General features: G+C 44.8%; 1 protein-coding gene across 1 annotated transcript; it reads left to right on the top strand.

Moving 5' to 3' along the window:
* The first annotated feature begins 6 nt into the window (after positions 1–6).
* HSPA2 (heat shock 70kDa protein 2) lies at positions 7–2,312 on the top strand. Its single transcript, XM_010022282.1, has one exon. The coding sequence runs from the start codon at positions 12–14 to the stop codon at positions 1,914–1,916; it is 1,905 nt and encodes a 634-aa protein (XP_010020584.1). The 5' UTR covers positions 7–11; the 3' UTR covers positions 1,917–2,312.
* Positions 2,313–13,132: the final 10,820 nt, after the last annotated feature.

The raw sequence follows: 13,132 nt of genomic DNA, 5'->3' as shown, positions 1-13,132 counted from the left end.
AACCTGACATCATGTCTGGCAAAGGGCCGGCAATCGGCATCGACCTGGGCACCACGTACTCCTGCGTGGGTGTCTTCCAGCACGGCAAAGTGGAGATCATCGCCAACGACCAGGGCAACCGCACCACGCCCAGCTATGTGGCCTTCACTGATACAGAGCGCCTCATCGGCGATGCTGCCAAGAACCAGGTGGCTATGAACCCCACCAACACCATCTTTGATGCCAAGCGTCTCATCGGCCGCAAGTACGATGACCCCACGGTGCAGTCTGACATGAAGCACTGGCCCTTCCGTGTGGTGAATGATGGTGGCAAGCCCAAGGTGCAAGTGGAGTACAAGGGTGAGATGAAGACCTTCTTCCCAGAGGAGATCAGCTCTATGGTCCTAACCAAGATGAAGGAGATTGCTGAGGCCTATCTGGGGCGCAAAGTGCAGAATGCTGTCATTACAGTGCCTGCTTACTTCAACGACTCCCAGCGCCAGGCCACCAAAGATGCTGGCACCATCACTGGCCTTAACGTGATGCGTATTATCAATGAGCCTACAGCAGCTGCTATAGCCTATGGCTTGGACAAGAAAGGTACTCGAGCTGGTGAGAAGAATGTGCTCATCTTTGACTTGGGAGGGGGTACTTTCGATGTGTCCATCCTCACCATTGAGGATGGAATCTTTGAGGTGAAGTCCACAGCTGGTGACACTCATCTGGGTGGGGAGGACTTTGACAACCGTATGGTGAACCATTTTGTGGAAGAATTCAAGCGTAAGCACAAGCGTGACATTGCTGGCAACAAGCGAGCAGTGAGGCGGCTGCGTACAGCTTGTGAGAGGGCAAAGCGCACCCTCAGCTCTTCCACACAAGCTAGCATTGAGATTGACTCCCTCTTCGAGGGTATTGACTTCTACACCTCCATTACCCGTGCCCGCTTTGAGGAGCTCAATGCTGATCTCTTCCGTGGCACTCTGGAGCCAGTGGAGAAGGCTCTGCGTGACGCCAAGCTAGACAAGGGCCAGATCCAAGAGATTGTGCTGGTGGGTGGCTCTACTCGTATCCCCAAGATCCAGAAGCTGCTACAGGACTTCTTCAATGGCAAAGAGCTCAACAAGAGCATCAACCCCGATGAGGCTGTCGCTTACGGTGCTGCAGTGCAAGCAGCTATCCTCATGGGAGACAAGTCTGAGAATGTGCAGGATCTGCTGCTGTTGGATGTCACCCCTCTGTCCCTGGGCATTGAGACAGCTGGTGGAGTGATGACTGCTCTCATCAAGCGCAACACCACCATTCCCACCAAACAAACTCAGACCTTCACCACCTACTCAGACAACCAGAGCAGTGTTCTGGTCCAGGTATACGAGGGTGAGAGGGCTATGACGAAGGACAACAACTTGCTGGGCAAGTTTGACCTAACGGGCATCCCCCCAGCACCCCGTGGAGTCCCCCAGATCGAGGTCACTTTTGACATTGATGCCAATGGTATCCTGAATGTCAGTGCCGTGGACAAGAGTACGGGTAAGGAGAACAAGATCACCATCACCAATGACAAGGGTCGCCTTAGCAAGGATGACATTGACCGTATGGTGCAAGAAGCAGAGAAATACAAAGCAGAGGATGAAGCTAACCGGGATCGTGTGTCTGCCAAGAATTCCCTTGAGTCCTACACGTACAACATGAAGCAGACAGTGGAGGATGAGAAATTGAAGGGAAAGATTAGTGACCAGGACAAGCAGAAAGTGCTCGACAAGTGCCGGGAGGTGGTCTCTTGGCTTGATCGCAACCAGATGGCTGAGAAGGAAGAGTATGAGCACAAGCAGAAAGAGCTGGAGAAACTCTGCAACCCGATTGTCACAAAATTGTACCAGGGGGCTGGAGGGGCTGGGGCAGGTGGCTCCGGTGGCCCAACCATTGAAGAAGTAGACTAAAGAGGACTGAAACATAGACTGGTTTATGGACAGTCACTCCATTCTTTGCTTTGTATTTTTTTTTTCCTAACCTTTAAGGAAAACGTCCTTGCCGATAACAGAGTTTATTCTGTTGGGTGTGTATAAAGGCAGATCTGTCAGCTTGGTTTTGATAAAAGGGAAGGCACGTCCTGCTTTATAAGGTTAGTAATAGACAAGTTTTGTTAATTCAGATACAGCTGTTTGTACTCTGGATGTTTGTCTCTGTTTAAGTGTTTCTTCTAAAGTAACCACTTGACTGTTGCAGCTGACAAGTTTCAAGTTATGCATGAGAATCTTTACAGAAGATTAAAAAAAATACGCCAAACTCAGCTTCTGGAAATTTTGGTAATAAATAAAACTTATTTAAAGCATAAACCTATCTTCCTCCTCTCTGTGAAGGGGCAGTAGTGGGGTGGGTGTGGGAGGGGTGTGTGAGGAAGACCTACTTGGTGGTGTCTGTGGCTCCTGAGCTCTGCACCCCCCTGGACCCTGCCCTACGGGCTGGGTGGTGGTGGCCAGTGCCCTGGGAAGGTGCTGGGAGCAGAAAGTGGGTAAAGTGGCTGCTGCAGTGGGACAGGGGGTGGCAGCTCGCTGGAACAGAGCCCAGCCTGGGGGAGCACTGGGGAGGGAAAAGTCACCCCAAGTAGGGGGTGTTGTTCTTGGGCAGGACCTGCTCTTTATCCACAGCTTGTGCTGTGGGCGGCAGGACTCAGCCCAGCTGCTCCAGCCCTGGAAACGCAGGGGGAAATGTTGTGTTCGTCTCACTGAGAACAAACAGTGGGGAAATAAGTACAACAAAACCAGTCGTGCTTGGCAGGCACTGGGCTCGATAAAATAGAAACAGGTTTGTAGCCAGCTATTGTGTTGTTACAGAGTTATTTTTGGGTTGCTAGTGTGCAAACTGAGCATATGATACTTCACTGAATGTGTTTGGTTTTTGTTTGTGGGGTTGGTTACCCCTCCCCTTACAATGATCAAAAGTACAGCTGCCAAGGACTCCCTGAGAGCTGGGAGTGCTGAGCAGAGAGCTGAGATGCTGAACTTGATGAAACAGGCAAAATTTGTAGTAGTTAAACTTGTCTGGCTTTACTACAAACTGTCTCCAGAGCTCTTCATTTGTTTAAGAAAGCAAAAAACACGCAGTGTTTAGACTCTGAGGAGCTACAAATTAATGAGCTCTAATGGAGGAGCCTGATGACATGCACATTTTTAACTGGCTTGTCCTTTAAGGGAAAAAACCGCAGAGCAGTGGGCAGCTGAAGGCAGTCATCTGCTGTGTTTTGGTTTGTTTGCTCGTTTGTAAGTGGGAGTGTTGGGGTGCTGGGAAGCACAGCAGCACTGCCCTGCTGGCTCCCTGTGCCGCAAGGAAGGTTGAGGACCTCAATTCCTTCAGCTTGTAGCTTGTGTGTATGTGTATATATGTATTAAAAAGTCTATAAAAGTCTTCTGTGATAAGAGGCTGACAAAAATAAACTTGGTTGATGTTTAATAATTGGCAGAGATTTAAGACTCTGGTTTACTATGTGGATTTCTCTTTGCTGATTTGCCAGGGCACTGACTGTGGAGTTTTCTTCACTGGCTACTGAAAGGGGTTACAATAGCTGCCATGGGGGAGTGCAAAGCTTGTTAAAAGCTTGTTTGATCAGCTATTGTCACAAGTGGTTCAAACCCACTTCAAGTTTATTGAACACTTCCTAGTGAAATGGCTGTGGCATGGCTTAGAGATCTGAGAAGTCACTTACAGCAACTTCAGCACCTGCTGAGTGCTGCAGTGAAATCTCGAGAGGCTGTAATGAGGCTGGGTGCTTTTGGTGTTGATGTGCATGGCATCTTGCCGGCAATCACCCTCTTGATTTCCAGGCCGAGGTATACAGGACCCTTGAGAATGAGGCAATGCCATGAGTTTTAAATTTTACTTCTTTTTCTAGGAACTAATAGGTACATCTGCTTATGAATAGAGTAGGTGATCTGTAAGTGAGAAGTTGTTGCTGCAAACTGCCATGCTTTGCTAGATACACTCTTCCTGACTGAAATCCCACTACTGTGGGATGACAGTAAGGATTAGGTAGCACTCGTGTTTGTTGAAAATGCAGGTGAACTTTTTTTCCTACTAACTGACTGGTATTTGCCCTTGCCACATAGTTTCCTTTGCTTTTCAGCCCTTGCTGTGCATTCCTCAGTGTCGCTGCCCAGTTATTACACACAATTTTTTGTTGTTTTCCTCAAACGTCTATTTAAGTGTATTGCAGAGCTGCTGTAGCTAAAGGCACACAGCAGATGGTTTGTCACACGCCTGTGCTGTCATCTGTCCTTTCTCTCAGCTTGGCCACTGCTGCTCTGTGCCCGTTGGTGGTGGGGCAGGCAGGGAGCAACAAAGACCATGGAAGTGAAGTACCTGTCCAGATAGTTAAAATATCCCAGGGGCTGAGGGCATGAACAGGTTAACACTGGAGTGATTCTGTGTGTGTGCATGTACATATATATATATATATTTATTTTTTTTTCTTTTTGTCTTGGAAAGGGATATTTTTGAGTGTGGACACACCTGGACTGTGGGTGGGATATGTGAAAGATGAGAAACTTCTACTAACTTACATGACTGGAAAAAGATTTAAGTCCTGAGGCACAAAGTAGCTTTTCAAATATGTGAACAAGCCCCCAAAATGCAAGAGGCAGGAAACTTGAAGGGCTCAGAGATGGATTCCTTGCATTCATTCACTTAGTTTATAAAACAAAGAATAACTGAGTTGATTTTCAGTATATTGTACTTATTGTAGAGTAGACTCTGATCCTATTAGTTGAAACTTCCCATAAACTCTGGTAGGTCTGCATTCCACCCTCCCCCAGTTTTCTTAAAGAAAGAAAGTAAATGTCAGAGGGGAAAATGCTGCTCCTTGTTCACAAATAGCTGTGTTTGGTGAGTACATGTAGCTCTGGGGAGTAGTTGTGCATTTCAAATGAATTTGGCAAAGCCAGGAAAGTAATCTTGTCTAAAATCTGCAGCTTCATTGCTTCCGTGCTTCGCGTCTCTCATCGTTAGTACTGTCCTGACTCACCAGGAAAGCCAGCACCTTCTGTCAAAACCATGGGCCTGGGTTTCTGAACTTGCTTATTCTTAAACAGGGCTGTGCAAGGGACCAAGCCCATAGGAAGGATATAAAGTGATTATAACTTTGTAACTCCTTATATGTGCTGATCGAGTTTGTATAGATGGAATTATTTCATATAGAAGAACAGCTGTAGCGTTAATACTGGAGAATTTAATCACCCAAATTAAAACCTGAAGCGCCCTAACGCCTTACTTACGGTGCATCCAGGTGTGGAGCGATGCAAAGCAATCACTCCTGCGTGTGATGCAGGTTACCCTGCAATTCGCCACTGTCACTTTGCAGGGGAGTGGGAAGAGCCAGAAAAAGACAAAGCCCGAAAGCATTGCTGCAGCAACGTGCCATGTGAGAGCCCTTGGAGGGAGCTGAGGACAAGAGAGCTGTCTGAGGGCAACCCACCCGGGAGCTGGAACGCCGAGACATGTTTGGGCAGGCTGCGTCCAGCCAGCCGGCTGTGTGAGTCAGCCTGTGCCCTGCCGCCTCCAGAGCGTCTGTTTGAAGTTTGCACACAGGACTTAGCAGACAGGCTGCAGCCCTGCTCATCCCTTGTGATACCATCTTAAAGGCAGGAATGAGTATGTTCCTGCAGCCTTCCTTTTATCTCTCGGGAGACACGGCGTAGGGCCCTGCAGGCTGGGCAGCCCTTCTCTTGGGACCTGCCAGTCGTTTATTTGAAAGGTTCTCCTTGAAGGGCTGGGGCACTGTGGGGCACAGCCATGGGGTGACAACTTTGAAGGAGATGTGGCATCTCAGTACCGCACCATAAATTTTGTCTTCTCCATTGTAAGCCACTCCAAGAGATACAAATGAGGAACAGTAAAAAAGAGGGGAAATGTTCAGGAAATTTGCATTTCCAGTCTTGCCACTACACTAACTGCAAGACATCACATTAGAAAGCATGTCCTTACACTCGAGAGTAATGCTTTATTGTCAAGCTCCTTTTTTTTCAGTCTTGTCAGTGCATTGCAATGTAATGGCATTTCAAGCTCTACTTATTTAAAAGGTGTTCCATGTCTCCTCTTTTGCCATGTTCTTGCATGAGTTTTCCTTACTGTGTCCCTTTAGGAAGCACACAGTGGTCTAACCTCTGCCTACGTCAGAGCCACTGTACCTTGGCACATGGGAATCCTGTGATATTAAGCCAGCAAAGCATGTGGATGCTCTTACAGCAGCAAAATTATGCTCTGCAGTTGTTCATCACAGGGAAGTTATCACCCCTCCCTACCCCACAGCGAAACGAGTTATGCTAGTAAAGCTGCTTTAGCACACCTATGTGGGTCAGGTATCACATCTCTCATCCACGTATTTATGCAGGCAAAAGCCTATAGCATAGGCCTGCCTCCAAAGTAGATTTTGCTAGCAGCAGCATGGTGATTATATAGTTGGGCAGGCCAGCACTTCCAGATGCAACAACATATTTCATTTCCACATATGAAACAGCAGTATTAAAAAACCCCTGATCCACCCTTGCATGACCCATTTGCCTTTACTCTCTCCTGCATCAGTAGGGTGTAGACACAGACAAGCTGGTTTCTCTTGCCATCCCAATAACAGCATAAGCCAGGAATTTTAGAGAGGGGATGAATTTCCCTTTAAAAACCAACATGGGATTTGTAAGTCTTTCTCGTAAGGAAAGATCAATAGCAGTATAGGAATTTTTTGTTCCTTTTCTATTGCTGAAGACACTCTCTCCCATCATTCAGGGCTTGGTTTAGTGTGTGTTGGCCCATGCAAAGTTGACAGATTGCTGTTGTATCCTGAACCAAGCAGCATCAGGTCATTCTTGGTCATGCTTAGGTAGCATTTAGCAGCACCTGGACCCTGTCTGTTGGAGCAGTTCAAAATGCTGCTACTCCAAATGATTGCAGGTCAGCAGTTAAAAATCTATTTTTTTAAATAGGATTAAGGAACAAAAAGACTTCTAGCAGTACCAATCTGTTTCAGGCAGCACTCTAGATAAAACCCCATGGATGTAGGGTCTTGGTTGTCTTGCTATTCACTGGCAAGCATAATATGAAGTATTTTAAATCAATCCCTGTAAGAGCTGTTGCATGGCTGAACTGACTGTCTGGCAATCACATGTCATAGCTGAACGCAGAATCCTTTTCCTGCTGCAAACCTCATTCACAATGTGTTTGCAAATGCACCAGCACAGCCTGGTTAAAGACAACTGATGCTAATGAGTCCTTAGTCCTATCCCCAGCACTACAGGTGGAAGCTAACTAAACTAAAAATTCTAATAAGCCACTAAGTCTCTGTAACAAACTAAAAACTAAAAGTAAAGTTCCCTGCATTAATTGCCTTCAAAATTCATAAAATTGAATAGAGAAGATCTTGTCTATAGTACTTCTATATTAAATTTTCACTTGTTTTCCTAATTCTGTAGCACATAGATGGTTATTATATCCTACAGCAGAACTAGAAAATAGGTTATGGCATTTTTGTTAAGCTCCATAGATTTCTGAGCACCTCAGAATACAGAATCAAAATAAAAGTTTTGAAAATATCTACTGAGTATGAGGTACATTTAAATACCTTGTCCTTTCTATAAGAGGCATGTTAATAACAAAAGGTTGATTACTGGGGGCACAAGGCAAATGCCTAGCTCTATGAAAATAGCTGACAACTGTTAATGTTCAGTAATCTCATCTGATAAAATCATGCAGAGGGAGTAATTGCATGAGGATTTCAGTAAAAGAATGTGCAGCTGGTTTTTCTGGCTTTCCAGAAGCAGCCTGCATATACCCGTAAGCAGTGCTAGGCAATCATTGCCTCCTGATTTCCCATAGACCTTCGGTCTGGACTCGGTAGCTAATTCTGCCTTTGCCTATCAAACACCTTTAGCCAGTTTGTGGCTGTGGATGTAGTCACCACTGAACACGGCAGATAGCCAGGCCACAGGGCTCTGAATCTGCAGCAAGGCTGGTGCTGGTGTCCCAGGAATACAGGATGTGAGGTAGACACAGTATTTCTCCAGAAGTTACAGTGCAGCTGTCTAACTACCCTTTGCTGTGGATGATCCACGGAATGGGACTGAAACACAGCAGTGCTGATATGTGAAAACAGTGCGAATTGCTGAAAACAAGCAATTAAGAGCTTCAATTTTGCACAAATCTGAAGTGAAAAAACATACCGGTGTTCATAGTAGCACGCCTAAGGACATTATTTATTCCATTCATATAGCACGATCCTGTTTTTAATGAGCAGGCAGACGTACTTGGCAGGTAAATGGCCTAGTCAGGGACTAAGAATTAGTTATTGTGAAATTGAATTCTGCACTTGTGTTTCTAATACAAACAGTAGTGCGCACACACAGTCTAACATTCCCAGAGAAATGAGGGCTGTCATTTAACTGACCCTGGGAAAAGAGGAGGAAATTAATGCAGTGGGTATGGAAGACAGACTTGACACAGCAAGAAGAAACAAGAGGCAGAAAAGAGGTGAATGGCTGGGTGGTGAGTCAGTAATAATTTTGTTGAGTTTATTCATGTGTTTATTTTCTGGGTGTGATATCCAACTGAACCATTAGATATACCTAAAGACGGGATGTATACACATACTATTGAGTGTTCCCAGCTACTGGGATGCACATGGACACACAAACACCACAAGAAATAACATTAAAAGAAGCCTATTAATGCTGCAAGGTCAGTTGTTCAGAATCATGACCATCAGAACAAGCTGATTTCTTGCTTTCTCTGTGCTTCTGCCTCATAACCTAGTTTTTAATTATGCAGTAACAGTTTCTTTAATTTTTTTTTGCTTCTGTAGGGCACCTGCCTCAGACAGTGCACAAAATGGGCAGCGTATGTGCAAAGAAAGTATTTCCCAGGACAATTTACACCTTATTTTCCGTGTGCTTTCCAGCCTTGGCTCTGGAGAAGAATTATCGCTTAGGATGTTGCCTGTGGACATAATCATCATCATATCTTCAGTGCTTCACAATATTATCAGTTCAGTTTTCACCCCTGAGATGTGCATAATTCTCACAGAAAGAAGGTGAAAAAACAAATAAGCAAAAGCCAAATGCCACGTGTCTATTACATGGTCTTCCCTGGAGATGCCAAGGAGGTTTTTTTCCAGACAGCTTAGTATTAAATGCTTTTTAAGGTTGTTCAAAGCAGAGTTCCCTTTGGCTTCTGTCACAGCTGTGGATACTGAGTCCTGCATTTCAGAATTCCATGAAGCCAAGCCGTTTGCTCAGAAAGAAAAGAGCATGCAAATAATGGTCATTAGGGCTGAATGCAGGTTGGAGTGATTTGCCTGGTGTTCTGTGACTGAAGCCCATGTGGAAATCAGTTTCCCATGTAGCTCTCAACTGCTTGAACTTTAATACCTTAATTTCAGCACTTCTAATCGTCTGGCTCACTTCTTCTGCAGCTTCCAACTCTTGCAACACCTGAAGCAGGAATCCAACAGAGACTAATCTCCTTTGCTACACAATGCCAATTTAATTTTTTTCCAGACTGATACCCATTTGGGCAGTCAGCATGGGTGGGATGCTTGATGCTCACCTCTGCAGCCTCAGTTCGTGAAATACTGGGGCTGAATTGTTCTCTTCCAGCAAGCACTTGGTGAAGTGCTGCTTCTGAGTATCCCAAGTCTCCTGCCATGGTAACTCAGCCAGTCTAAAACTGTTGCCTGTCCTGATCCCTGTGTTGGGCCAAAGCCAATTCTGTCCCACTCTCCATAAATCCCTGCTGGATTTGTCTTAATTTTCCCCTAGTTCACCTGTCTGCTGCCCTGAATCCTAGGCCTGCCTAGCCAGCTCTGTCTTTAGCCACCAGTTTACAGTTTTCCTTCACAATTGTTCTCCCTATAGGTAATTCTGAGTCTTAGCTTCTCCCCATCTTTCATCTGGGCTTTATGTGACAGTTTTCTCCCAACATTAGTACAGGTGAAGGCTTGTCTTCCGTCTGCTGAGCTGTGAATGTTAACACAGGTAGCCCAAGTATTTGCAACTCCTCCTTTACTTTTGCCAGTCCTTTTGGCATGACTTCTACTGGAGCCAAGATGGGACAATGGTCTCCTGAGGCTGATGACAGCCCTACTCAACACAAATGAGTCAATGAGCCACCAATTCCATACCTCCTCCTTTCCCCTGATGGGGAGCCTATTTCTATAGTGCTGCCTGGCTGCTATGAGTGAGATCTGAGGTCGTTTCTAAACCTGCTTCTCTCATTCTCTTAAATATGTAACTTGGCTGCCAAGTCATGGGTATGTACTTGGCAGCCTGCAATAGCAACTGGAAACAAAACATACACAATACAATTGGCAAAAAAAAACCCCAAAACAAACAAAAAAAAAGAGATGAGATGAGATGAGATGTCTGTAGAGGACAGAGCCAGAGCTGAATTTTCAGGCTGATTTGAGATTCTTGCTTATCTATCCATGGGCTGACTCTGTTTGCATGAATAAACTTTTAAAGAGTACCTATAGGAGAAAAGATGCAGTGTTTGGAGGGCTGTGGAAATGGGGGGAAGTTAGGGACAGGTTGTTCTATGGAAATTTTCTTTCCCCACATTGTATTTGCCATTTCTTCTTCCATGTAATCATGAACATCTCAGAAAGTATTGCAAAAATGAGTAACAACTTTAATTGCTGAAGACACGGGAAATGTTCCTTCTTTCTTACTGAACTGACCTATCTAAAAGTCTTAGGTCAGGTATTTTCGTCTCTTCAAAGTACATACTGGCCTAGTGCAGCTATACTAGCGAAATTTTCCTAGATTGTGGCTGGTTTTCACCTTACAGCTGACCTGATGTATTGAAAAGTGTGGTCTTCCCCCTGTCCGCTTGTCTTTATCTGCATCTCTGCTGGCCCTTCTTTGACTCCACCATGAACTGATGTAAAATGCTAACTCAGCAGAAAGCTTCTTATCTATTTTTGCTGGATTACTATTTTTGACAGTTTAGGGAGCTGCCTTGCTGCGGGGACAGAGAAGATAAAGAATGAACACAAGATAAATGTTGCAAAAACTGATGGGAGGGAGCAAGAATGCCTCTGCCATCAACAACTAGCCATTAGACTGGCTTAGCTGTAATGTGAAGCCTCATCCTTCATGGGGTCTTGACTTCTACCGGCAAAAAGTGATTTTGTCCATATAACTTGTACTAATTTTGGGTGCGATCTAAGCAGTACCAGTTGTACACAACACTGACCCACTGTGAATGACTAGTATGAAAGATTCTCTGCTCGCAAAAGCAGGTGCTTCATAATATCCCAAAGATCAGAATCCCTCCCTCAAAAGCGATCTGCCATAGTGTATGAGAATTATTTCCAGGGGCAACTTGCAAATCATGAGCTGATTGCTCACGTTGGGACCTAGGTCATGTCACAGACTTGAGACTCAGTAGATATACTTTGGAACCTTGTGAAGTCTGAAACTAAAGAATGTTCAACATTCAGAGTGCTGTACAGACATCAATGCCCATAACAAAGGGGCCAGGCACAGCTGCATTCACTGCTGCTGGTCCTGGGCCAGTAACCAGGAAAACCTCTACAGCTCCCAACCGTCAAAAACGCAGTGAGCCCAGTGAGTAGCTGTGGAGATGTTAGTGCATGGGAAGCGCTTAATTCCCCTGTTTGGACTAAAATGTTACCCAAGGAAGCTGCTTAGCAGAGCTGAGAGGGACCAGAGCACACAGACCGTGAGTCCCAGCCAACAGAGCAGGCTGAAGGAGGACTTGTGTGTTGGGATCTGTGGTTCCTAGGGGACAGGAGACTGTCACCAGGATACTGCTAGAAACAGTGCCTGCCTTGCCCCTTGCTCTGGTGGTGTTCCAGCCAAGCACCATGCTACCTGTGAGTCTCCCCACCTTTCCCAGATCCATCTTGTTGCTGATGTTCACGTTTGCTTCTGCAGCAGGTCCTGGTGGCCATGGGAGGGTTACATGGGGTGGGCAGGGCAGGGCACGGACCTGTCCCACTGCTCCGGCCAGGGAGCACGGCAGTCAGGGACAGTCATTCAGCCATTAATAATAATGAGAAGCAGCTGAGCTGTATTTTGAAGACATAGGAATGCTATTTTCTCCTTTCTGAGATGTGCTGGTAGGCCGTGCTATTCTGTACTACCACCTTTTCTGTTTTTCTTTCATGGTTCATAATCCCTTGTATGTAACATAAAGGTACAGCACCCGCATGGCCCTTTTCATCCAAGAGTTGTAAACCAGTATTAGAGAGGTGAAACTGAAGGCTAGAACAGACAAGTTGAAATAACCACTTTTTGTGAAAGGATTACAGCCATACTTTCCTAATATTCATCTCTGTGGTCTAACCATTACGTGGGTTGCTGGCTGCAGAGGTGAAATTATTCTGGTGTCCCATATCCAGCACTCTACTACCAAATTAGATTGAGCAAGAATTGTGAGAGCCTTGTGGCTGGCTGAATGGTACCTGGCAGAAAGACTCAGAAAACCTTAAAATTTCACTCTATTCAAATTTGTGGGCAGAAGGATTTCGGCAATAAGAGTAATTTTGCTTTAAAGGTGACCTGCAGATAGTAGTTAAGGGTTTGCAAGTCTCTCATATTAATTAAGAAAGGACTAATACCTCTTATTTGTTTCCAGGGGATTTTTTTAATGGATATTTAAAAAAAAAATATATATAAATACTGTAAAATGCTGTTACTAGTAGTTTTGTCCAGTGTCCCCTGAATGGTCTATCTGGTGTTTATATAAACTTCTCAGAATATCAGGAATATGCATAACATATTCCTTTTTCCTGATACTTAGTCTCTACAATTACATAAATATTATTAAATAAAAGCAACAATCAGTTTTCTAATGCATGGCTCCACTTGATTTCTCAGGCTTTATTGATTCACTGTCAATCAAAGAACTGATGTTCCATAGCAAACTTTCAATTACTTATTCATAACTTGAAAGACATAAAAAAGGACAGATACGTGTTTTTCTTTCTTATGCTGTCAACCTTTAATCTCAGAGAACTTCTGTTGAAATAATTCTCATGCGAAGAACATCTGGGTGAAAAGCAAACTGAAGAAAGATAGAAATTGGCCCATATGCACAGTGCTTACATTATAAGCACTTTGCTTATAATGCAAGCACTGAACTTGAGCATAGATTT

The sequence above is a fragment of the Nestor notabilis genome, unplaced genomic scaffold (genome assembly GCF_000696875.1).
Source record: "Nestor notabilis isolate BGI_N333 unplaced genomic scaffold, ASM69687v1 scaffold12279, whole genome shotgun sequence".
NCBI lineage: Eukaryota > Metazoa > Chordata > Aves > Psittaciformes > Psittacidae > Nestor > Nestor notabilis.
The sequence above is the reverse complement of the archived record's forward strand: the minus strand, read 5'-3'. Positions and strand labels throughout refer to the sequence as shown.

What these genes read in the sequence shown, in the direction of transcription:
- HSPA2 (XM_010022282.1), top strand. Translation starts at nt 12, where the DNA reads ATGTCTGGCAAAGGGCCGGCAATCGGCATCGACCTGGGCACCACGTAC.